At 57.2% G+C, this 23,845-nt stretch overlaps 1 protein-coding gene across 1 annotated transcript in view; it reads left to right on the forward strand.

Moving 5' to 3' along the window:
* The first annotated feature begins 2,774 nt into the window (after positions 1-2,774).
* Positions 2,775-23,845, forward strand: part of LOC122546655 (cathepsin F-like) — a 105,757-nt gene continuing 84,686 nt past the window's right edge. Inside the window, 9 exon segments of the mRNA XM_087983601.1 lie at positions 2,775-2,882; positions 5,094-5,239; positions 8,745-8,805; positions 11,731-11,841; positions 15,654-15,820; positions 16,919-17,015; positions 17,149-17,229; positions 18,036-18,074; positions 18,077-18,154. Of these exon segments, the coding sequence (XP_087839727.1) occupies positions 5,138-5,239; positions 8,745-8,805; positions 11,731-11,841; positions 15,654-15,820; positions 16,919-17,015; positions 17,149-17,229; positions 18,036-18,074; positions 18,077-18,154 (736 nt within the window). The 5' untranslated portion in view covers positions 2,775-2,882; positions 5,094-5,137.

A 23,845-nucleotide genomic window follows, 5' to 3' on the forward strand; every position in this document is an offset into this window, starting at 1 on the left:
AACCTGCACATTTTTGGACTGTGGGAGGAAACTGGAGCACCCGGAGGAAACCCACACAGACACGGGGGGAGAATGTGAAAACTCCACGCAGTCAGTTGCCTGAGGCGGGAATTGAACCCGGGTCCCTGGCACTGCGAGGCAGCAGTGCTAACCACTGTGCCGCCTTGCCTCCCAAGTATTATCCCACACAGCCAACTGACACACTGGAAGGAGAAAGGGCATTGTGATGCTGCTGCAGTGGAATAGCCAATCTGACACCATGAGGAACCTGTCACTAACTTGTGCTGGAGGCTCAAGTCTTAATGGAGTCAGTGAAACACAAGGTCATAATGTTTCTAATTGAAGAGAGGAACAGGGGAGGGATGAGTTAGCAGACTCCACTACGACTGTTACCACCCTTATCGCTGATTAAAAACGAGGAACAATATTATCAGGTTATCCTGAGCAGGATTCTGTTAAAGCCACAATCTGTGATAAACTGACTCTACTTCTGCCTCACCAGTTGCTCTGAGCACTGGAAGAAGCCAGTTTGGCCCATTCAGACCCTCTCCCCCACGTTTACAATCCTTCCTCACCCTGAGCAATTCAGCAGCTCCAACATTGGGTACGCTTCACCTCATACAGAGGTCATTCTGTCGTAATGTGCATTTTGTCAATGCGAATTCACTCTAACTCAGTTGAGAAATTAGGGACACTGTCACTAATTGGGGTGGTGTGTTGGCTCAGTGGTTAACGCTGCTGCCTCAGAGCCAGCAGTACCCGGGCTCGATCCCACCCTCGGGTGACTGTCTGGGTGGAGTTTGCACATTCTCCCCCCACCCCCGTGTCTGTGTGGGGTTTCCTCCGGGTGCTCCAGTTTCCTCCCACAGTCCAAAGATGTGCAGGTTAGGGTGGATTGGCCGTGCTAAATTGTCCCGTAGTGCCCAGGGATGTGCAGGTTAGGGTGGATTGGCCGTGCTAAATTGTCCTGTAGTGCCCAGGGATGTGCAGGTTAGGGTGGATTGGCCATGCTAAATTGTCCCGTAGTGCCCAGGGATGTGCAGGTTAGGGTGGATTGGCCGTGCTAAATTGTCCCGTAGTGCCCAGGGATGTGCAGGTTAGGGTGGATTGGCCGTGCTAAATTGTCCCATAGTGCCCAGGGATGTGCAGGTTAGGGTGGATTGGCCGTGCTAAATTGTCCCATAGTGCCCAGGGATGTGCAGGTTAGGGTGGATTAGCCGTGCTAAATTGTCCCGTAGTGTCCAGGGATGTGCAGGTTAGGGTGGATTGGCCGTGCTAAATTGTCCCATAGTGCCCAGGGATGTGCAGGTTAGGGTGGATTAGCCGTGCTAAATTGTCCCATAGTGCCCAGGGATGTGCAGGTTAGGGTGGATTAGCCGTGCTAAATTGTCCCATAGTGCCCAGGGATGTGCAGGTTAGGGTGGATTGGCCGTGCTAAATTGTCCCATAGTGCCCAGGGATGTGCAGGTTAGGGTGGATTGGCCATGCTAAATTGTCCCATAGTGCCCAGGGATGTGCAGGTTAGGGTGGATTGGCCGTGCTAAATTGTCCCATAGTGCCCAGGGATGTGTAGGTTCGGGTGGATTGGCCGTGCTAAATTGTCCCATAGTGCCCAGGGATGTGCAGGTTAGGGTGGATTAGCCGTGCTAAATTGTCCCATAGTGCCCAGGGATGTGCAGGTTAGGGTGGATTGGCCGTGCTAAATTGTCCCATAGTGCCCAGGGATGTGCAGGTTCGGGTGGATTGGCCGTGCTAAATTGTCCCATAGTGCCCAGGGATGTGCAGGTTAGGGTGGATTGGCCGTGCTAAATTGTCCCATAGTGTCCAGGGATGTGCAGGTTAGGGTGGATTGGCCGTGCTAAATTGTCCCATAGAGCCCAGGGATGTGCAGGTTAGGGTAATTTGGCCGTGCTAAATTGTCTCATAGTGTCCAGGGATGTGCAGGTTAGGGTGGATTGGCCGTGCTAAATTGTCCCGTAGTGCCCAGGGATGTGCAGGTTAGGGTGGATTGGCCGTGCTAAATTGTCCCATAGTGTCCAGGGATGTGCAGGTTTGGGTGGATTGGCCGTGCTAAATTGTCCCATAGTGTCCAGGGATGTGTAGGTTATGGTGGATTGGCCATGCTAAATTGTCCCATAGTGCCCAGGGATGTGCAGGTTAGGGTGGATTGGCCGTGCTAAATTGTCCCATAGTGTCCAGGGATGTGCAGGTTAGGGTGGATTGGCCGTGCTAAATTGTCCCATAGTGTCCAGGGATGTGCAGGTTAGGGTGGATTGGCCGTGCTAAATTGTCCCATAGTGTCCAGGGATGTGCAGGTTAGGCTGGATTGGCCGTGCTAAATTGTCCCATAGTGCCCAGGGATGTGCAGGTTAGGCTGGATTGGCCACGCTAAATTGTCCCATAGTGTCCAGGGATGTGCAGGTTAGGCTGGATTGGCCATGCTAAATTGTCCCATAGTGTTAGGTGCATTAGTCAGGGGTAAATGTAGAGTAATAGGGAATGGATTTGGGTGGGTTATTCTTTGGAGGATCGGTATGGACTTGTTGGGCTGAAGGGCCTGTTTCCACACTGTACAGAATCTAATCTATCCTGTGGGATAATGATCAGGGGGAGTGCTGCAGTGTTGTGGGGTCAGTACTGAGGGATGGAGACTGCAGATACAGAATAAGGAAGATTGATTTTTGATTGAGATATTGATGTTAATTGGCAATGACGCTGATCGCTCTGGACTTGTTGATCCAATCAGTCTGGCTTTCGATTGGTCACAGGTTAAAGGGAGTTGCGGGGGAGGGGGCTAAGCTGAACATATATGGGGTCACGATATCCCAGACCCAGGGAGTAGCAGAGGTTCCCACTGACTGACTGACAGTGGGGTAACACGGGTGAGTACCCAGCATTGGGCAGTGGGTGAAGATGGCAAAAGGAAAGAGGGGGTGGGTATCTGTCCACATGCCTCTCGGATAGAGAGTAACCAGACTCCCAAAGCTCCGGGCCCGGGCTCTCAGTGTGTCCTCTTCACTTTCACTTCTCTCTTCTCTCTCTCTCCTCTCTCCTTTCTCTTTTTTCTTTCTCTCTCTCTTCTCTCTCTCTTTGCTCTCTTTTCTCTCTCTCTTCTCCCTCTCTTCTCTCTCCTCTCTCTTCTTTCTCGGTCTCACCTCTCTCTTTTCCCTCTCTGTGTCTCTCTCTGTCTCTCTCCCTCTTCTCTCTCTCTCTCTCGTCTTTCTCTATCTCCTCTCTCTCTTCTTTCTAGCTCTTTAGCTTTTCTCTCTGTCTCTCTTCTCTCTCTCTCTCTCTCTCTCTCTCTCTCTTCTCTCTCACTCTGCCTTCTCCCCCTCTCTCCCAACACCTTCACTCCCTGGCTCCATTCAAACATGGACTGCCTCAGTATTTGGGGGAGCTCTCCCTCAGTACTGACAGTACACCAGACATTGTGGCACTCCCTCAGCACTGACCCTCCGACAGTGCGGCACTCCCTCAGCACTGACCCTCCGACAGTGCGGCGCTCCCTCAGCACTGACCCTCCGACAGTGCGGCACTCCCTCAGCACTGACCCTCCGACAGTGCGGCACTCCCTCAGCACTGACCCTCCGACAGTGCGGCGCTCCCTCAGCACTGACCCTCCGACAGTGCGGCACTCCCTCAGCACTGACCCTCCGACAGTGCGGCACTCCCTCAGCACTGACCCTCCGACAGTGCGGCACTCCCTCAGCACTGACCCTCCGACAGTGCGGCACTCCCTCAGTACTGACCCTCCGACAGTGCGGCACTCCCTCAGTACTGACCCTCCGACAGTGCGGCACTCCATCAGTACTGACCCTCCGACAGTGCCGCACTCCCCAGTACTGATCCTCTAACAGTGCAGCACTCCCTCAGTACTGACCCTCTAACAGTGCCGCACTCCCTCAGTACTGACCCTCTGACAGTGCCGCACTCCCTCAGTACTGACCCTCTGACAGTGCGGCACTCCCTCAGTACTGACCCTCCGACAGTGTGGCACTCCCTCAGTACTGACCCTCCCACAATGCGGCACTCCCTCAGTACTGACCTTCCGACAGTGCGGCGCTCCCTCAGTACTGACCTTCCGACAGTGCGGCACTCCCTCAGTACTGACCTTCCGACAGTGCGGCGCTCCCTCAGTACTGACCCTCCGACAGTGTGGCACTCCCTCAGTACTGACCCTCTGACAGTGCAGTACTCCCTCAGTACTGACCCTCCGACAGTGCTGCACTCCCTCAGTACTGACCCTCTGACAGTGCGGTACTCCCTCAGTACTGACCCTCCGACAGTGCAGCACTCCCTCAGTACTGACCCTCCGACAGTGCGGCACTCCCTCAGTACTGACCCTCCGACAGTGCGACACTCCCTCAGTACTGACCCTCTAACAGTGCTGCACTCCCTCAGTACTGACCCTCCGACAGTGCGGCACTCCCTCAGCACTGACCCTCCGACAGTGCGGCGCTCCCTCAGTACTGACCCTCCGACAGTGCAGCACTCCCTCAGTACTGACCCTTCGACAGTACGGCACTCCATCAGTACTGACCCTCCGACAGTGCGGCACTCCCTCAGTACTGACCGTCCGACAGTGCCGCACTCCCTCAGTACTGACCCTCCGACAGTGCGGCCCTCCCTCAGTACTGACCCTCCGACAGTGCGGCCCTCCCTCAGTACTGACCCTCCGACAGTGCGGCCCTCCCTCAGTACTGACCCTCCGACAGTGCGGCCCTCCCTCAGTACTGACCCTCCGACAGTGCGGCCCTCCCTCAGTACTGACCCTCCGACAGTGCGGCACTCCCTCAGTACTGACCCTCTGACAGTGCGGCACTCCCTCAGTACTGACCCTCCGACATTGCGGCACTCCCTCAGTACTGACCCCCCCTGACAGTGCTGCTCTGGATGTATCAAGCGAGATTAGTTGTTCCTTTGGGTCCGGTCCCCTGCTGAGCTGTGAACCCCTGGGCCAGGCTGAGGGAGCGTGAGCGTCACACCGAGCCAGCGTCTGGCTCAAAGCTGAGCCTCCTCGGAGTGACTGGGCTGCTGAGTGAGATCGGAGCCAACTCTCGGTCTGCCTTTTCTGTTTGATGTTCCCCTTCCAGGAGCGTATCTTGCCTGACGCTGGTCCAGGAACAGATTACAGACCATGTTCCAACTTGCTGTCACCTGCCTGGCCCTCTCGAGCTGTTTCCACCTGGCAGCAGCTAGTACCATAGACACTGCCCTCCAGATCGACGATGAGGGTGCAGTGAGTATCTTCTGGAGATAGAAATGTCTGTTTGCTGTACTGGGCGGCACGGTGGCTCAGTGGTTAGCACTGCTGCCTCGCGGCGTTAGCAACCCTGGTTCGATTCCTGTTTTGGGCGACTGTCTGTGTGGAGTTTGCACGTTCTCCCCCAGTGACTGTGTGGGTTTCTTCCGGGTGCTCTGATTTCCTCCCACAGTCCAAAAATGTGCAGGTTAGGGTGGATTGGCCGTGCTAAATTGTCCCATAGTGCCCAGGGATGTGCAGGTTAGGGTGGATTGGCCGTGCTAAATTGTCCCATAGTGCCCAGGGATGTGCAGGTTAGGGTGGATTGGCCATGCTAAATTGTCCCATAGTGCCCAGGGATGTGCATGGTAGGGTGGATTAGCCATGCTAAATTGTCCCATAGTGTCCAGGGGTGTGCATGGTAGGGTGGATTAGCCATGCTAAATTGTCCCACAGTGCCCAGGGATGTGCATGGTAGGGTGGATTAGCCATGCTAAATTGCCCGATAGTGCCCAGGGATGTGCAGGTTAGGGTGGATTGGCCGTGCTAAATTGTCCCATAGTGTCCAGGGATGTGCAGGTTAGGGTGGATTGGCCGTGCTAAATTGTCCCATAGTGTCCAGGGATGTGCAGGTTAGGGTGGATTGGCCGTGCTAAATTGTCCCATAGTGCCCAGGGATGTGCAGGTTAGGGTGGATTGGCCGTGCTAAATTGCCCCATAGTGCCCAGGGATGTGCAGGTTAGGGTGGATTGGCCGTGCTAAATTGTCCCATAGTGTCCAGGGATGTGCAGGTTAGGGTGGATTGGCCGTGCTAAATTGTCCCATAGTGCCCATGGATGTGCAGGTTAGGGTGGATTGGCCATGCTAAATTGCCCCATAGTGCCCAGGGATGTGCAGGTTAGGGTGGATTGGCCGTGCTAAATTGTCCCATAGTGCCCAGGGATGTGCATGGTAGGGTGGATTAGTCATGCTAAATTGTCCCATAGTGCCCAGGAATGTGCAGGTTAGGGTGGATTGGCCGTGCTAAATTGTCCCATAGTGCCCAGGGATGTGCAGGTTAGGGTGGATTGGCCGTGCTAAATTGTCACATAGTGCCCAGGGATGTGCAGGTTAGGGTGGATTGGCCGTGCTAAATTGTCCCATAGTGCCCAGGGATGTGCAGGTTAGGGTGGATTGGCCGTGCTAAATTGTCCCATAGTGCCCATGGATGTACAGGTTAGGGTGGATTGGCCGTGCTAAATTGTCCCCATAGTGCCCAGGGATGTGCAGGTTAGGGTGGATTGGCCGTGCTAAATTGTCCCCATAGTGCCCAGGGATGTGCAGGTTAGGGTGGATTGGCCGTGCTAAATTGTCCCATAGTGTCCAGCGATGTGCAGGTTAGGGTGGATTGGCCGTGCTAAATTGTCCCATAGTGCCCAGGGATGTGCAGGTTAGGGTGGATTGGCCGTGCTAAATTGTCCCCATAGTGCCCAGCGATGTGCAGGTTAGGGTGGATTGGCCGTGCTAAATTGTCCCATAGTGTCCAGCGATGTGCAGGTTAGGGTGGATTGGCCGTGCTAAATTGTCCCATTGTGCCCAGGGATGTGCAGGTTAGGGTGGATTGGCCGTGCTAAATTGCCCCATAGTGCCCAGGGATGTGCAGGTTAGGGTGGATTGGCCGTGCTAAATTGTCCCATAGTGTCCAGGGATGTGCAGGTTAGGGTGGATTGGCCGTGCTAAATTGTCCCATAGTGTCCAGGGATGTGCAGGTTAGGGTGGATTGGCCGTGCTAAATTGCCCCATAGTGCCCGGGGATGTGCAGGTTAGGGTGGATTGGCCGTGCTAAATTGTCCCATAGTGCCCAGGGATGTGCAGGTTAGGGTGGATTGGCCGTGCTAAATTGTCCCATAGTGCCCAGGGATGTGCAGGTTAGGGTGGATTAGCCGTGCTAAATTGCCCCATAGTGCCCAGGGATGTGCAGGTTAGGGTGGATTGGCCGTGCTAAATTGTCCCATAGTGCCCAGGGATGTGCAGGTTAGGGTGGATTGGCCGTGCTAAATTGCCCCATAGTGCCCAGGGATGTGCAGGTTAGGGTGGATTGGCCGTGCTAAATTGTCCCATAGTGCCCAGGGATGTGCAGGTTAGGGTGGATTGGCCGTGCTAAATTGTCCCATAGTGCCCAGGGATGTGCAGGTTAGGGTGGATTGGCCGTGCTAAATTGCCCCATAGTGCCCAGGGATGTGCAGGTTAGGGTGGATTGGCCGTGCTAAATTGTCCCATAGTGCCCAGGGATGTGCAGGTTAGGGTGGATTGGCCGTGCTAAATTGCCCCATAGTGCCCAGGGATGTGCAGGTTAGGGTGGATTGGCCGTGCTAAATTGTCCCATAGTGCCCAGGGATGTGCAGGTTAGGGTGGATTGGCCGTGCTAAATTGTCCCATAGTGCCCAGGGATGTGCAGGTTAGGGTGGATTGGCCATGATCAATTGTCCCATAGTGTCCAGGGATGTGCAGGTTAGGGTGGATTGGCCATGATCAATTGTCCCATAGTATTAGGTGTATTAGTCAGGAGTGAATGTCGGAGAATGGATTTTGGGTGGGTTGGCGCTTTGGAGGGTCGGTGTGGACTTACTGAGCCAAAGGGCCTGTTTCCACACTGTAGGGAATCCAATCTAATCTAACCTGGTGCTCCTCCTGCTCAGACCATCTGGAGGCAAATCGAAATTTTATCCGTTGTCGCCAAAGAAAATGGAGCCTAGAAGTTAGGAGGTGTTGTTGCTACTGTACAAGGCATTAGTGAGTCTGCAGGTTGGAAGCACTAGCTTTCGTAAGACACCGAATTTCTAGCTCCGTTTACAGTGTGATGTAACTGAAATTATATGTTAAAAAAGACATGGATTGTCTGTTAAGTCTCTCGTCTCTTAGAATGACCGTGTTAGTTTCATTTCTTTCACACAGAGGCCGGGATTTGAAATACCTTCCAGGCAGAGATTGACAAATTCTTGATGTCACCAGGAATTAAGGGCTGATGGGAGTGTGTAGGTAAATGGAGTTGAAATGTCCATCAGCCATGATTAAAATGGCGGAGTGGGCTCGATGGGCCGAATGGCCTTTACTTCCACTCCTATGTCTTCTGGTCTTGCATGCAGTCTCACAGCAGGCTCACGTCTTGAATGCACTATCTGGGCCGATGTGACGCCAATTGTTATAGTTCACTTGGGAATGTGACATCTAAAAATGTTCTGGGATTTACACATGGAAGAACTGAAACCAACATGTTCATTCTAAAAGATGAGACAGTGCCCACAGTTCAAAGAGAGAGAGCTTCTCACCCCCAGCTGGAGGGCGAGGTTGTGAAAACTCGCCCAGGAGAGGCCTAGTCCTTCTGTTTGAAGGGTGAAGGTATCACATGGTTCTGTTTACTTACAAAAATGGACGCCCAATATAACCTTTTAACCACGGTATTTTTTTCATTCCCTCACTACGGGAACTGATTTTATGCTATTTTCCTCACCTCAATCACCAGATGCGGGCCCAATTCAAGGATTTTATGGTGAAATACAAGAAGGAATATGACAATGAGGAAGGTAAGACATCTCTTCAGGCCTGGGCTAATGTAGTTTGTTCCCTCACCTCAAAAAAATCATTCCACTCCCCAGCCCCCTCCACCTTCTCAGACGGGACTGACAGTCTCAGGCATTCTGGGTCAACCCAGAGGCATGAGGCCTGTAATCTAGGCCCCTGGTTGTCACTCACACGGGGATTGAGGCCTGTTGCAGGCCGCTAAAGGATCTGCAAGACCAGAAGTAAAATAGGCCCCGCTCAACATTCCTGCCAAATGGACGCTCGGCCTCCCCCCGAGGGTCTGTGTGCACCCATCCACTTCCTGAAGTCTCTGCTTGACCCCCAGCTCCCCCGCCGTCCCCTCATGGCTATCAGAAGAAAATCAAGATGAGAAAGGGAACGTGGTTTCCCGTGTCCCACTCGGGAATATGAGCTCTGGTAAAACTGTGTCCGATAATCGTCGGGTTTTGATGCTGACTGCCCCTCTGGGCTGAGGACTCACAACAAGATGGCCGACCACCAGCCCCCACGCCACTTCCTGCTCCCAATGGAGTCAACGGGTGTAAGGGAGGGACGGTGTGTTTATCACACCCTAATTCTGCACTCCACCATTCCACACATGCTCCCAATCCGATCTGTCCTCACCCCCTCAGACTTCCCTCCTGAGGAAGGGATACACCACTAGGCCTCACTACCCCCGACATCGGCTCTTAGCCCCATCCTTGATCTCGGGGCTGTACGCACACTCACACCCCCCACACTCACACACCCCTACAGACACTCACACCCCAACAGACACTTACACCCCAACAGACACTCACACCCCAACAGACACTCACACCCTCCACACTCACACCCCCCACACTCACACCCCCCTACACACACTCACACCCCTACACACACTCACACCCCTACACACACTCACACCCCTACACACACACTCACACCCCCACACCCCTACACACACTCACACCCCTACACACACTCACACCCTACACACACACTCACACCCCCACACCCCTACACACACTCACACCCCTACACACACTCACATACCCCCCACACACACATACCACCCACACACACTCACACCCCACACACACACCCCCACCCCACACACTCACACCCCCACACACACCCCCACCCCACACACTCACACCCCCCACACACACCAACACACACACTCATACCCACCCCACACACACACCCCCACACACACACTCACACCCCCCATACACACACACCAACACTCACACCCCACACAAACACACCCACACATACACACCAACACTTACACACCCCACACACACTCACACCCCACACACACTCACACCCCACACACACTCACACCCCACACACACACACCACACACACACACTCACACTCACACTCACACACACCAACACCCACACCCCACACACCCCCACCCCCACACACACACCCCATACACCACCCCCCACACACCAACACTCACACCCCCACACACACACACACTCCACACATACACACCAACACTTACACACCCCACACACACACTCCACACATACACACCAACACTTACACACCCCACACACACTCACACCCCACACACACACACCACACACACACACTCACACTCACACTCACACACACCAACACCCACACCCCACACACCCCCACCCCCCACACACACACCCCATACACCACCCCCCACACACCAACACTCACACCCCCACACACACACACACTCCACACATACACACCAACACTTACACACCCCACACACACACTCCACACATACACACCAACACTTACACACCCCACACACACTCACACCCCACACACACACACCACACACACACACTCACACTCACACTCACACACACCAACACCCACACCCCACACACCCCCACCCCCCACACACACACCCCATACACCACCCCCCACACACCAACACTCACACCCCCACACACACACACACTCCACACATACACACCAACACTTACACACCCCACACACACACTCCACACATACACACCAACACTTACACACCCCACACACACTCACACCCCACACACACACACCACACACACACACTCACACTCACACTCACACACACCAACACCCACACCCCACACACCCCCACCCCCCACACACACACCCCATACACCACCCCCCACACACCAACACTCACACCCCCACACACACACACTCCACACACACACCAACACTCACACACCCACACACACACACCCCACACACATTCACACACCCCACACACACCCCCACACACCCCACACACACACACCCACACACACACTCACACCCCACACACACCCCCCACACACACACCCCATACCCCACGCACACACTCTCACACCCCACACACACACACCCACACCCACATTCCCACCCCACACACACACACTCCCACCCCACACTCATACACATTCCCACCCCACACTCACACACTCACACCACACACACACACCCCATACACACACCACACACACACCCCGCACACACTCACTCCCCCACCCCACACACTCACACCTCCACCCCACACACTCACACCACCACCCCACACACACCCACCCCACACACGCACACCCACCCCACACACACATACCCCACACACACTACACATTCACAACCCACACACACTCACACCCACCCCACACCCACCCCACACCCATCCCACCCAGACCCACCCCACACACACCCACCAACACTCACACCCACCAACACTCACACCCCACACACGTCCCACACCCTCCCCCACACTCACACCCTCCACCCCACACACACACACCCACCAACACTCACACCCACCAACACTCACACCCCACACACATCCCACACCCTCCCCCACACTTACACACTCACACCCACACACACATCAGACCAAGTGACTGGTCTCTCCCTCTGACGGCTGGTCTCTCCCTCTCTTGAATTCTGGTCGGCTGTAGAGGAGAGAAGGTTCCAGATCTTTGTGGAGAATGTCAAAGACGCCAAACGGATGCAGGGGGAAGACCAGGGCACTGCGATGTACGGCGTGAACAAGTTCAGCGATATGTCCGGTAAGGGGCGGCAGGCGGGAAAGCTTTTAATCTGTACTTTGCCGAATGGCTCCTTGTCTGTGGCTGGCTTCACCTGTTCACGCTTTAGGAGATCACCTGGTGACGCATCTCATAGGATCCCGACAGGGCTATTCGGCCCATTGAGTCTGCACAGACCCCCTGAAGAGCATCTCCATTCCCCCGATGCAATCCCTGTAACCCCACATTTAGCACGGCCAATCCACCCTAACCTGCACATCCCTGGGCACTATGGGTCAATTTAGCACGGCCAATCCACCCTAACCTGCACATCCCTGGGCACTATGGGACAATTTAGCACGGCCAATCCACCCTAACCTGCACATCCCTGGGCACTATGGGACAATTTAGCACGGCCAATCCCACCCTAACCTGCACATCCCTGGACACTATGGGACAATTTAGCATGGCCAATCCACCCTAACCTGCACATCCCTGGACACTATGGGACAATTTAGCACGGCCAATCCACCCTAACCTGCACATCCCTGGGCACTATGGGACAATTTAGCACGGCCAATCCACCCTAACCTGCACATCCCTGGACACTATGGGACAATTTAGCACGGCCAATCTACCCTAACCTGCATATCCCTGGGCACTATGGGACAATTTAGCACGGACAATCCACCCTAACCTGCATATCCCTGGGCACTATGGGACAATTTAGCACGGCCAATCCACCCTAACCTGCACATCCCTGGACACTATGGGACAATTTAGCACGGCCAATCCACCCTAACCTGCACATCCCTGGGCACTATGGGACAATTTAGCACGGCCAATCCACCCTAACCTGCACATCCCTGGGCACTATGGGACAATTTAGCACGGCCAATCCCACCCTAACCTGCACATCCCTGGGCACTATGGGACAATTTAGCACGGCCAATCCCACCCTAACCTGCACATCCCTGGGCATTATGGGACAATTTAGCACGGCCAATCCCACCCTAACCTGCACATCCCTGGGCACTATGGGACAATTTAGCATGGCCAATCCACCCTAACCTGCACATCCCTGGGCACTATGGGACAATTTAGCACGGTCAATCCACCCTAACCTGCACATCCCTGGACACTATGGGACAATTTAGCACAGCCAATCCTCCCTAACCTGCACATCCCTGGGCACTATGGGACAATTTAGCACGGCCAATCCCACCCTAACCTGCACACCCCTGGGTGCACTATGGGACAATTTAGCACGGCCAATCCACCCTAACCTGCACATCCCTGGGCACGATGGGACAATTTAGCACAGCCAATCCACCCTAACCTGCACATCCCTGGGCACTATGGGACAATTCAGCACGGCCAATCCACCCTAACCTGCACATCCCTGGGCACTATGGGACAATTTAGCACGGTCAATCCACCCTAACCTGCACATCCCTGGACACTATGGGACAATTTAGCACGGCCAATCCACCCTAACCTGCACATCCCTGGGCACTATGGGACAATTTAGCACGGCCAATCCCACCCTAACCTGCACATCCCTGGACACTATGAGATAATTTAGCACGGCCAATCAACCCTAACCTGCACATCCCTGGGCACTATGGGACAATTTAGCATGGCCAATCCACCCTAACCTGCACATCCCTGGGCACTATGGGACAATTTAGCACGGCCAATCCCACCCTAACCTGCACATCCCTGGACACTATGAGATAATTTAGCACGGCCAATCCACCCTAACCTGCACATCCCTGGACACTATGGGACAATTTAGCATGGCCAATCCACCCTAACCTGCACATCCCTGGGCACTATGGGACAATTTAGCACGGCCAATCCCACCCTAACCTGCACATCCCTGGGCACTATGGGACAATTTAGCACGGCCAATCCACCCTAACCTGCACATCCCTGGGCACTATGGGACAATTTAGCACGGCCAATCCCACCCTAACCTGCACATCCCTGGGCACTATGGGACAATTTAGCATGGCCAATCCACCCTAACCTGCACATTGTTGGACTGTGGGAGGAAACCCCACGCAGACCCGGGTTGTGAACATGCAAACTCCACACAGTCAGTCAGTGTTTACAGTGGGGGATGGAAATGGAGGCTAGAGAATGCGGTGATATAAATGTTGTTGTTTTGAAACATTCATATTACAGAAGAGGTGGATAAACCTCTGGGACCTGATGTAGTGTATCCCAAGGCTCAGTGGAAAGTTCGGGAGGAAATTGTGCGACCCCTTTGAGGAATATCTGTACCATGTATAAACCCGGGTGGGGAGCCAGGTGACTGGAGGGCGGCTAACGTTACACCTTTCCTTCGAAAGGACTGGAAGAAGAGGCGTGAAAGTGAGAGACCTGAGTCTGACCTCGGTGGTGGGTCAGAGATAGGATTTATAAGCATTTGGAGGGGAGAGGAATGATTAGGGATAGTCAGCACGGGTTTTGTCCGAGGGAAGTAGTGTCTCACAAACGCCAAGGCAGAGCGATAGACGTCGTTTACCTGGACTTCAGTAAAGCCTTTGATAAGGTTCCACACGGTAGACTAATTAGTAAAGTGAGATTCACAATGGGATTGACCGACTGGACACAGTCCTGCCTTCACAGCGGGAGACTGAGGGTGGCGATGGAGAGTCGTTTTTCAGACTGAAGGCCTGAGACCGACAGAGTTTTCCACACACGGATCGGGGCTGGGTCCAGATTTGTTTGGCCTTCCCGTAAACGAGAATGGTCAGACCGTTTGCGGATGACGCCAGAATTGGTGGTGCAAGTGGACAGTGAAGAGGTTTACCCAGGATGAGAAAGAGATCTCGGATCATTGGGCCGAAGAGTAGCAGATGTTGTTTAATTTGGATAAATGCGTGGTATTTTGGTAAAACAAACAGAGACAAGACGTCTCCAATTAAAAGTAGGGTCCTGGGTAGTGTTGTGGAACAGAGAGACCTTAGGGTTCATAATTCTTTGAGGTTTGTGTCACAGGTAGACAGGAGGGTTAAGGAGGTGTTTAGCACACTTACTTTCATTGCTCAGTCCTTTTGAGTATAGAAGTTGGGACGTCACATTGGGGTTGTACAGGACATTGGTGAGGCCTCGTCTGGATCACTGTGTCCAGTTCTGGCCGTCCTGTTACAGGAAGGATATTATTAAATTGGAGAGGGGTCAGAAGAGATTTACCAGGATGTTACTGGGTATGGAGGGTTTGAGATATGAAAGCGTGGTTAGCAGGGGACTTTTTTCCCTGGAGCGTCGGAGGTTGAGGGGTGACCTTACTGAGGTTTATAAAATCATCAGGGGCGTGGATAAGGTGAATAGACCAGGGTCTTTTCCCTGGGGTGGGGGAGGGGTTCAAAATAGACAGGACAGGTTTAAGGTGAGAGCAGAAAGGGTTAAAAAGGACATGAGGAGCGAAGTTTTATCACACAGGGGGTGGTGCGTGTGTGGAATGAGCTGCCAGAGGAAGTGGTGGAGGCTGGTACAATGATAACATTTAAAAGGCATTTGGATGGGTATATGAATAGGAAGGGTTTGGAGGGACATGGGCCGGATGCTGGCAGGTGGGACTAGATTGGGTTGGGATATCGGAATGGACGGGTTGGACCGTTGGACCAAGCTGTACATCTCTAGGATTCTAACCTCACCTGACTCCTCTTGGACTCTCTGCCCTCAATGATAAAGCTGAGGACACTGTGTGCTTTAATAGCTGCCCTCACCCAACCTGTCCTGGGTGTTCAGTGATCTGTGCACTTTCCCGCTGTCTCTCAGTGCTGCGCTTACGTGAGTGAGGACCGCTTGCAAAGATACTGAACGTGGTTATTCATTAACAGACGAAGAATTTGAAATGTTTTACCTCAACCCAATGATGAGTGAAAATAATTCAACCTGGCCGGAGGAGTATACATGGAGAGAAGGTGACGAGCGACTGGAAAATCTGTCCTGTCCACGCAGGGTTGATTGGCGGAGGAAGGGAGCGGTTACCAGAGTTAAAAACCAGGTCTGTATAACCCCAGTCCAGCAGTCAGAGCAATTCTCTCTGCTCCACAATCATTTCAAGCCTGGATAATGTCCCCATCAAACACTCCCCAGGACAGGGACAGCACGGGGTTAGATACAGAGTAAAGCTCTCTCTATACTGTCCCCCATCAAACACTCCCCAGGACAGGGACAGCACGGGGTTAGATACAGAATAAAGCTCCCTCTACACTGTCCCCCATCAAACACTCCCCAGGACAGGGGCAGCACGGGGTTAGATACAGAGTCAAGCTCCCTCTACACTGTCCCCCATCAAACACTCCCCAGGACAGGGACAGCACGGGGTTAGATACGAGTAAAGCTCCCTCTACACTGTCCCCCATCAAACACTCCCCACGACAGGGACAGCATGGGGTTAGATACAGAGTAAAACTCCCTCTACACTGTCCCCCCAACAAACACTCCCCAGGACAGGGACAGCATGGGGTTAGATACAGAGTAGAGTTCCCTCTACACTATCCCCCTTCAAATACTCCCCAGGACAGGGACAGCACGGGGTTAGATACAGAGTAAAGCTCCCTCTACACTGTCCCCCCCATCAAACACTCCCCAGGACAGGGACAGCACGGGGTTAGATACAGAGAAAAGCTCCCTCTGCACTGTCCCCCATCAAACACTCCCCAGGACAGGGACAGCACGGGGTTAGATACAGAGTAAAGCTCCCTCTGCACTGTCCCCCATCAAACACTCCCCAGGACAGGGACAGCACGGGGTTAGATACAGAGTCAAGCTCCCTCTACATTGTCCCCATCAAACACTCCCCAGGACAGGGACCACATGCCTGCCCTTCTCTCTCCCTCCCCGTCTCAGCCCTCCGCTTTCTCTCCCCCCTCCGTTTCCTCTCCCCTCTTCCCCTTCCCCTTCTCTCCCCATTCTCTTTCTCTCTCCCTTCTCCTTCTGTCCCTCTTTCATCTTCCCCTTTAACCCCATTCCCTTCCCCGACCTCGTTTCCCCCCAGTCCAGGGACCGAGGTCGGGGGTGGGGGGGGGGGGGAAAATGAGAGTCGGTGTGTTTGTTGACCTGGATATTCGACAGCTCAATGCCTGACGTTCCTCTCCAGGGTCGCTGTCGCTCCTGTTGGGCCTTTGGTGTTGTGGCTAATATCGAGTCGGTGTGGTACATCAGGAGGAGGCGGCTGGTAGTCCTGTCGGAGCAAGGCAAGTGGGGTGGGGCTGGGGGTTTTGGGGGGCGGGGGGGGGGGGGGAGTTGCTGATTCTGGCCTTGCTCCATCGTTGGCTTTGCCAGGGTCCTATACTGTGTCCTGACCTCACCCATTCACCTCCCACTCAGAACTCCTGGACTGCGACAGTTGGGACAGAGGTTGCAAGGGAGGCTACCCATTCAACGCTTTCAACACTATCCTCAAACTGGGTAAGTGAGCCAGGCCGAGAGGCCGAACCAAAGAGAGGGGGAGAGGGATCGCAGGACGGGTGGGGAACAGGTCAGAGAGAGGTGTGGGGGGGGGGGGGGGATAGAGGGGGGCCCGACCATTTTGAAATACCCACCTCCCAGCACGCTTCGGGACCCCGGGAGGCGCGGGAATCTCGCGCCCAGTGCCATCGTTTCCAGTTCCTCCCCCTCACCCACTGGGCTCCTTACGCTGTCAGGTGCCGGCCCTCACTTTCTTCAGCAGGTCGCGGGCCGGGCGTTGAGAAACTCTCTGTCACTTCCCCGTCCAGACCAAAGCGCCGTCGCGCCCCTCCTTGCGCGGAAGGGGTGTGGGGGGAGCGTGGGGGGGGGGGGGGGGGGAGGAGGAGAGAAGCAGGAAGCGGTCGGCGACAGCGAGCCACATTGCTGTAGCGCCCTTCAGGCCCTTGCCAAGGCCGGTGGGGGTGCTGAGAATGGGGCGTTTTGTGTGAGGGGAGGGGTGGGGTGGGCAGTGTCAGGTCAAAGGGGGTGAGAACGGGGGGGGGCGGGGGGGGGGGGGAGGGAGTGGGGGCGGAATTGGAGGGTGGTGGGTGGAGGGGAGGGGAGAGGGCGGCTCCCGGTGGCCAACAGCGGAGGAATTGTGGGTACTCGCAGTGAGGGTAGGGAGGGGGGGAGACGGGGAAGGGAATGGGGCCATAGCAACCGAGAGGGGGAGGCCCCCAAACCCCAGCCTGAGGCCTTATCATCCTTGAAGTGAATTGTCCTCCTTTTCCCCAACTCCCCCCCCCCCCCCCCCCTCGCCTCGACAGGGGGATTGATGTGTAGGAGACAGTACCGATACCGAGCATCGCGGGTCCTTGCCGGCTGGTCAAATCCAAGGTGTCAGTGACCATTCGGACCTATCGCAGTATTCGACCCCACGAAGACGGTGAGTTGCCGACGGCGACATGGTGGTTGGGTGGGGGCAGGAGGGGAGGGGTTTAGGGGCCGACCGGGCAGACACCTCACCCACACCTTCCCCCCCCCCCCCTCCCCACTCCTCCCCGAAAAGGGCAACTCGACCGCCAAGAGGTGGAGCAGAGGCCCTTTCGGACAGCCTTCATTCATCTGGCGCCAGTGGCGTCCTCGGGTCGCTCCCGGAAAACTCACTACTCCCCCTCGCCTGTTTCCCACCATTACCCCACCCCCACAGTGCCCTCTCCCCTCACCTTCCCCCCCCACACAGTGCCCTCCCCCTCACCTTCCCCCCACACAATGCCCTCCCACCTCACCTTCCCCCCACACAGTGCCCTCCCCCTCACCTTTCCCCCCACACAATGCCCTCCCCCTCACCTTCCCCCCCACACAGTGCCCTCCCCCTCACCTTCCCCCACACAGTGCCCTCTCCCCTCACCTTCCCCCCCACAGTGCCCTCTCCCCACACCTTCCCCCCACACAGTGCCCTCTCCCCTCACCTTCCCCCCCACAGTGCCCTCTCCCCTCACCTTCCCCCCCACACAGTGCCCTCTCCCCTCACCTTCCCCCCCACACAGTGCCCTCCCCCTCACCTTCCCCCCACACAGTGCCCTCTCCCCTCACCTTCCCCCCCACACAGTGCCCTCTCCCCTCACCTTCCCCCCCACACAGTGCCCTCTCCCCTCACCTTCCCCCCCACACAGTGCCCTCCCAACTCACCTTCCTCCCCCCACAATGCCCTCCCAACTCACCTTCTTCCCCCCACAATGCCCTCCCCACTCACCTTCCACCCCCACAATACCCTCCTCCCTCACCTTCCCCCCACAATGCCCTCCCCACTCACCTTCCCCCCCACAATGCCCTCCCCCTCACCTTCCCCCCCACAATGCCCTCCCCACTCACCATCCCCCCACAATGCCCTCCCCACTCACCTACCCCCCACAATGCTCTCCCCACTCACCTTCCCCCCACCAATGCCCTCCCCACTCACCTTCCCCCTCACAATGCCCTCCCCACTCACCTTCTCCCTCACAATGCCCTCCCCCTCACCTTCCCCCCCCACAATGCCCTCCCCCTCACCTTCCCCCCACAATGCCCTCCCCACTCACCTTCCCCCCACCAATGCCCTCCCCACTCACCTTCCCCCTCACAATGCCCTCCCCCTCACCTTCCCCCCACACAATGCCCTCCCCCTCACCTACCCCCCACAATGCCCTCCCCACTCACCTTCCCCCTCACAATGCCCCCCCCACTCACCTTCCCCCCCACAATGCCCTCCCCCTCACCTTCCCCCCACACAATGCCCTCCCCACTCACCTTCCCCCTCACAATGCCCTCCCCACTCACCTTCCCCCTCACAATGCCCTCCCCCTCACCTTCCCCCTCACAATGCCTTCCCCTCACCTTCCCCACCCCACAATGCCCTCCCCACTCACCTTCCCCCCCACAATGACCTCCCCCTCAACATCCCCCTCACAATGCCCTCCCCCTCACCTTCCTCCCCACAATGACCTTTCCCTCACCTTCCCCCCCACAATGCCCTCCCCCTCACCTTCCCCCCACAATGCCCTCCCCATTCACCTTCCCCCCCCACAATGCCCTCCCCCTCACCTTCACCCCCCCACAATGACCTCCCCCTCAACATCCCCCCACAATGACGTCCCCCTCAGCTTCCCCCTCCACAATGACGTCCCCCTCACCTTCCCCTCCACAATGCCCTCCCCCTCACCTTCCCCCCCACAATGACCTCCCCCTCACCTTCCCCCCCCACAATGCCCTCCCCACTCACCTTCCCCCCCCACAATGACCTCCCCCTCAACATCCCCCACAATGACCTCCCTCTTACCTTCCCCCCACAATGACCTCCCCCTCACCTTCCCCCCACAATGCCCTACCCCTCACCTTCCTCCCACAATGACTTCCCCCTCAACATCCCCCCACAATGCCCTCCCCCTCACCTTCCCCCCACAATGCCCTCCCCCTCACCTTCCCCCCCCGCAATGCCCTCCCCTCAACTTCCCCCCCGCAATGCCCTCCCCACTCACCTTCTCCCACACAATGCCCTCCCCCTCACCTACCCCCCCCACAATGCCCTCTCCCTCACCTTCCCCCTCAGAATGCCCTCACCCTCACCTTCCCCCCCCCCACAATACCCTCCCTCTCACCTTCCCCCCACACAATGCCCTCCCCCTCACCTTCCCCCCCCACAATGCCCTCCCCCTCACCTTCCCCCTCAGAATGCCCTCACCCTCACCTTCTCCCCCCCACAATGCCCTCCCCCTCACCTTTCCCCCCACAATGCCCTCCCCTCACCTTCCCCCCCACAATGCCCTCCTCCCTCACCTTTCCCCACAATGCCCGCCCCCTCACCTTCCCCCGCCACAATGCCCTCCCCCCTCACCTTCCCCCCACAATGCCCTCCCCCCTCACCTTCCCCCCCACAATGCCCTCCCCCCTCACCTTCCCCCACAATGCCCTCTCCCTCACCTTCCCCCTCAGAATGCCCTCACCCTCACCTTCCCCCCCACAATGCCCTCCCCACTTACCTTTCCCCCCACAATGCCCTCCCCCTCACCTTCCCCCCCACAATGCCCTCCCCACTCACCTACCCCCCACACAGTGCCCTCCCCAACTCACCATCCCCCCCACAATGCCCTCCCCACTTACCTTCCCCCCCACAATGCCCTCCCCCTCACCTTCCCCCCACAATGCCATCCCCCTCACCTTCCTCCCCACAATGACCTTCCCCTCACCTTCCTCCCCACAATGACCTCTCCCTCACCTTCCCCCCACAATGCCCTCCCCCTCACCTTTCCCCCCCACAATGACCTCCCCCTCAACATCCCCCCACAATGCCCTCCCCCTCACCTTCCCCCCACAATGCCCTCCCCACTCACCTTCCCCCCCACAATGCCATCCCCCTTACCTTCCCCCCCCACAATGCCCTCCCCCTCACCTTCCCCCCACAATGCCCTCCTCCCTCACCTTCCCCCCACAATGCCCTCCCCTTCACCTTCCCCCCACAATGCCCTCCCCTTCACCTTCCCCCCACAATGCCCTCCCCCTCACCTTCCCCCCACAATGCCCTCCCCCTCACCTTTCCCCCCACAATGCCCTCCCCCTCACTTTCGCCCCACACAGTACCCTCCCCCTCACCTTCCCCCCACAATGCCCTGTCCCTCACCTTCCCCCCACAATGCCCTCTCCCTCACCTTCCCCCCACAATGCCCTCCCCCTCACCTTTCCCCCCACAATGCCCTCCCCCTCACTTTCCCCCCACACAATACCCTCCCCCTCACCTTCCCCCCACAATGCCCTCCCCCTCACCTTCCCCCCCACAATGCCCTCCCCCTCACCTCCCCTCAGAATGCCCTCACCCTCACCTTCCCCCCCCCCACAATGCCCTCCCCACTCACCTTCCCCCCCACAATGCCCTCCCCCTCACCTTCCCCCCACAATGCCCTCCCCCTCACCTTCCCCCCACACAATGCCCTCCCCCTCACCTTCCCCCCACCAATGCCCTCCCCCTCACCTTCCCCCACACATGCCCTCCCCCTCACCTTCCCCCCACACAATGCCCTCCCCCTCACCTTCCCCCCACACAATGCCCTCCCCCTCACCTTCCCCCCACACAATGCCCTCCCCCTCACCTTCCCCCCCACAATGCCCTCCCCCTCACCTTCCCCCTCAGAATGCCCACCCCCTCACGTTCCCCCCACAATGCCCTCCTCCCTCACCTTTCCCCCCACAGTGCCCTCCCCACTCACCTTCTCCCTCACAATGCCCTCACCCTCACCTTCCCCCCCCCCCACAATGCCCTCCCCACTCACCTTCTCCCTCACAATGACCTCCCCCTCACCTTTCCCCCCACAATGCCCTCCCCCTCAGCTTCCCCCCCACAATGCCCTCCTCCCTCACCTTTCCCCCCACAATGCTCTCCCCACTCACCTTCCCCCCCACAGTGCCCTCCCCACTCACCTTCTCCCTCACAATGCCCTCCCCCTCACCTTCCCCCCCCCCACAATGCCCTCCTCCTCACCTTCCCCCCCACAATGCCCGCCCCCTCACCTTCTCCCGCCACAATGCCCTCCCCCTCACCTTCCCCCACAATGCCCTCCCCTCACCTTCCCCCCCACAATGCCCTCCCCCTCACCTTCCCCCCCCGCAATGCCCTCCCCCTCAACTTCCCCCCCGCAATGCCCTCCCCACTCACCTTCTCCCACACAATGCCCTCCCCCTCACCTACCCCCCCACAATGCCCTCTCCCTCACCTTCCCCCTCAGAATGCCCTCACCCTCACCTTCCCCCCCCCACAATACCCTCCCTCTCACCTTCCCCCCCACACAATGCCCTCCCCCTCACCTTTCCCCCCACAATGCCCTCCCCCTCACCTTCCCCCCCACAATGCCCTCCTCCCTCACCTTTCCCCCACAATGCCCGCCCCCTCACCTTCCCCCGCCACAATGCCCTCCCTCACCTTCCCCCCACAATGCCCTCCCCCTCACCTTCCCCCCACAATGCCCTCCCCCTCACCTTCCCCCCCCGCAATGCCCCTCCCCTCAACTTCCCCCCGCAATGCCCTCCCCACTCACCTTCTCCCACACAATGCCCTCCCCCTCACCTACCCCCCCACAATGCCCTCTCCCTCACCTTCCCCCTCAGAATGCCCTCACCCTCACCTTCCCTCCCCACAATACCCTCCCTCTCACCTTCCCCCCACACAATGCCCTCCCCCTCACCTTCCCCCCCACAATGCCCTCCCCTCACCTTCCCCCTCAGAATGCCCTCACCCTCACCTTCTCCCCCCCCACAATGCCCTCCACCTCACCTTTCCCCCCACAATGCCCTCCCCCTCACCTTTCCCCCCACAATGCCCTCCTCCCTCACCTTTCCCCCACAATGCTCTCCCCACTCACCTCCCCCCCCCACAATGCTCTCCCCACTCACCTTCCCCCCCACAATGCTCTCCCCAATCACCTTCCCCCCCCCATAAATGCCCTCCCCACTCACCTTCCCCCTCACAATGCCCTCCCCACTCACCTTCTCCCTCATAATGCCCTCCCCTCACCTTCCCCCCACACAATGCTCTCCCCACTCACCTTCCCCCCCACAATGCTCTCCCCACTCACCTTCCCCCCCCACAATGCTCTCCCCACTCACCTTCCCCCTCACAATACCCTCCCCACTCACCTTAGCCCCCCCCACAATGCCCTCCCCACTCACCTTCCCCCCTCACAATGCCCTCCCCACTCACCTTCCCCCCCACCAATGCCCTCCCCACTCACCTTCCCCCCACAATACCCTCCCCACTCACCTTCCCCCCCCCCACAATGGCCTCCCCACTCACCTTCCCCCTCACAATGCCCTCCCCCCTCACCTTCCCCACCCCACAATGCCCTCACCACTCACCTTCCCCCCACAATGCCCTCCCCACTCACCTTCCCCCCCACAATGCCCTCCCCACTCACCTTCCCCCCACAATGCCCTCCCCACTCACCTTCCCCCCACAATGCCCGCCCCTCACCTTCCCCCCCACATTGCCCTCCCCTTCACCTACCCCCCACAATGCCCGCCCCCTCACCTTCCCCCCCACAATGCCCTCCTCCTCACCTTCCCCCCACAATGCCCCCCTCTCACCTTCCCCCCACAATGCTCTCCCCACTCA

The sequence above is a fragment of the Chiloscyllium plagiosum genome, unplaced genomic scaffold, assembly GCF_037043375.1.
Source record: "Chiloscyllium plagiosum isolate Xiang-an unplaced genomic scaffold, Cpla_swu_hap1 HiC_scaffold_46, whole genome shotgun sequence".
Lineage (NCBI taxonomy): Eukaryota > Metazoa > Chordata > Chondrichthyes > Orectolobiformes > Hemiscylliidae > Chiloscyllium > Chiloscyllium plagiosum.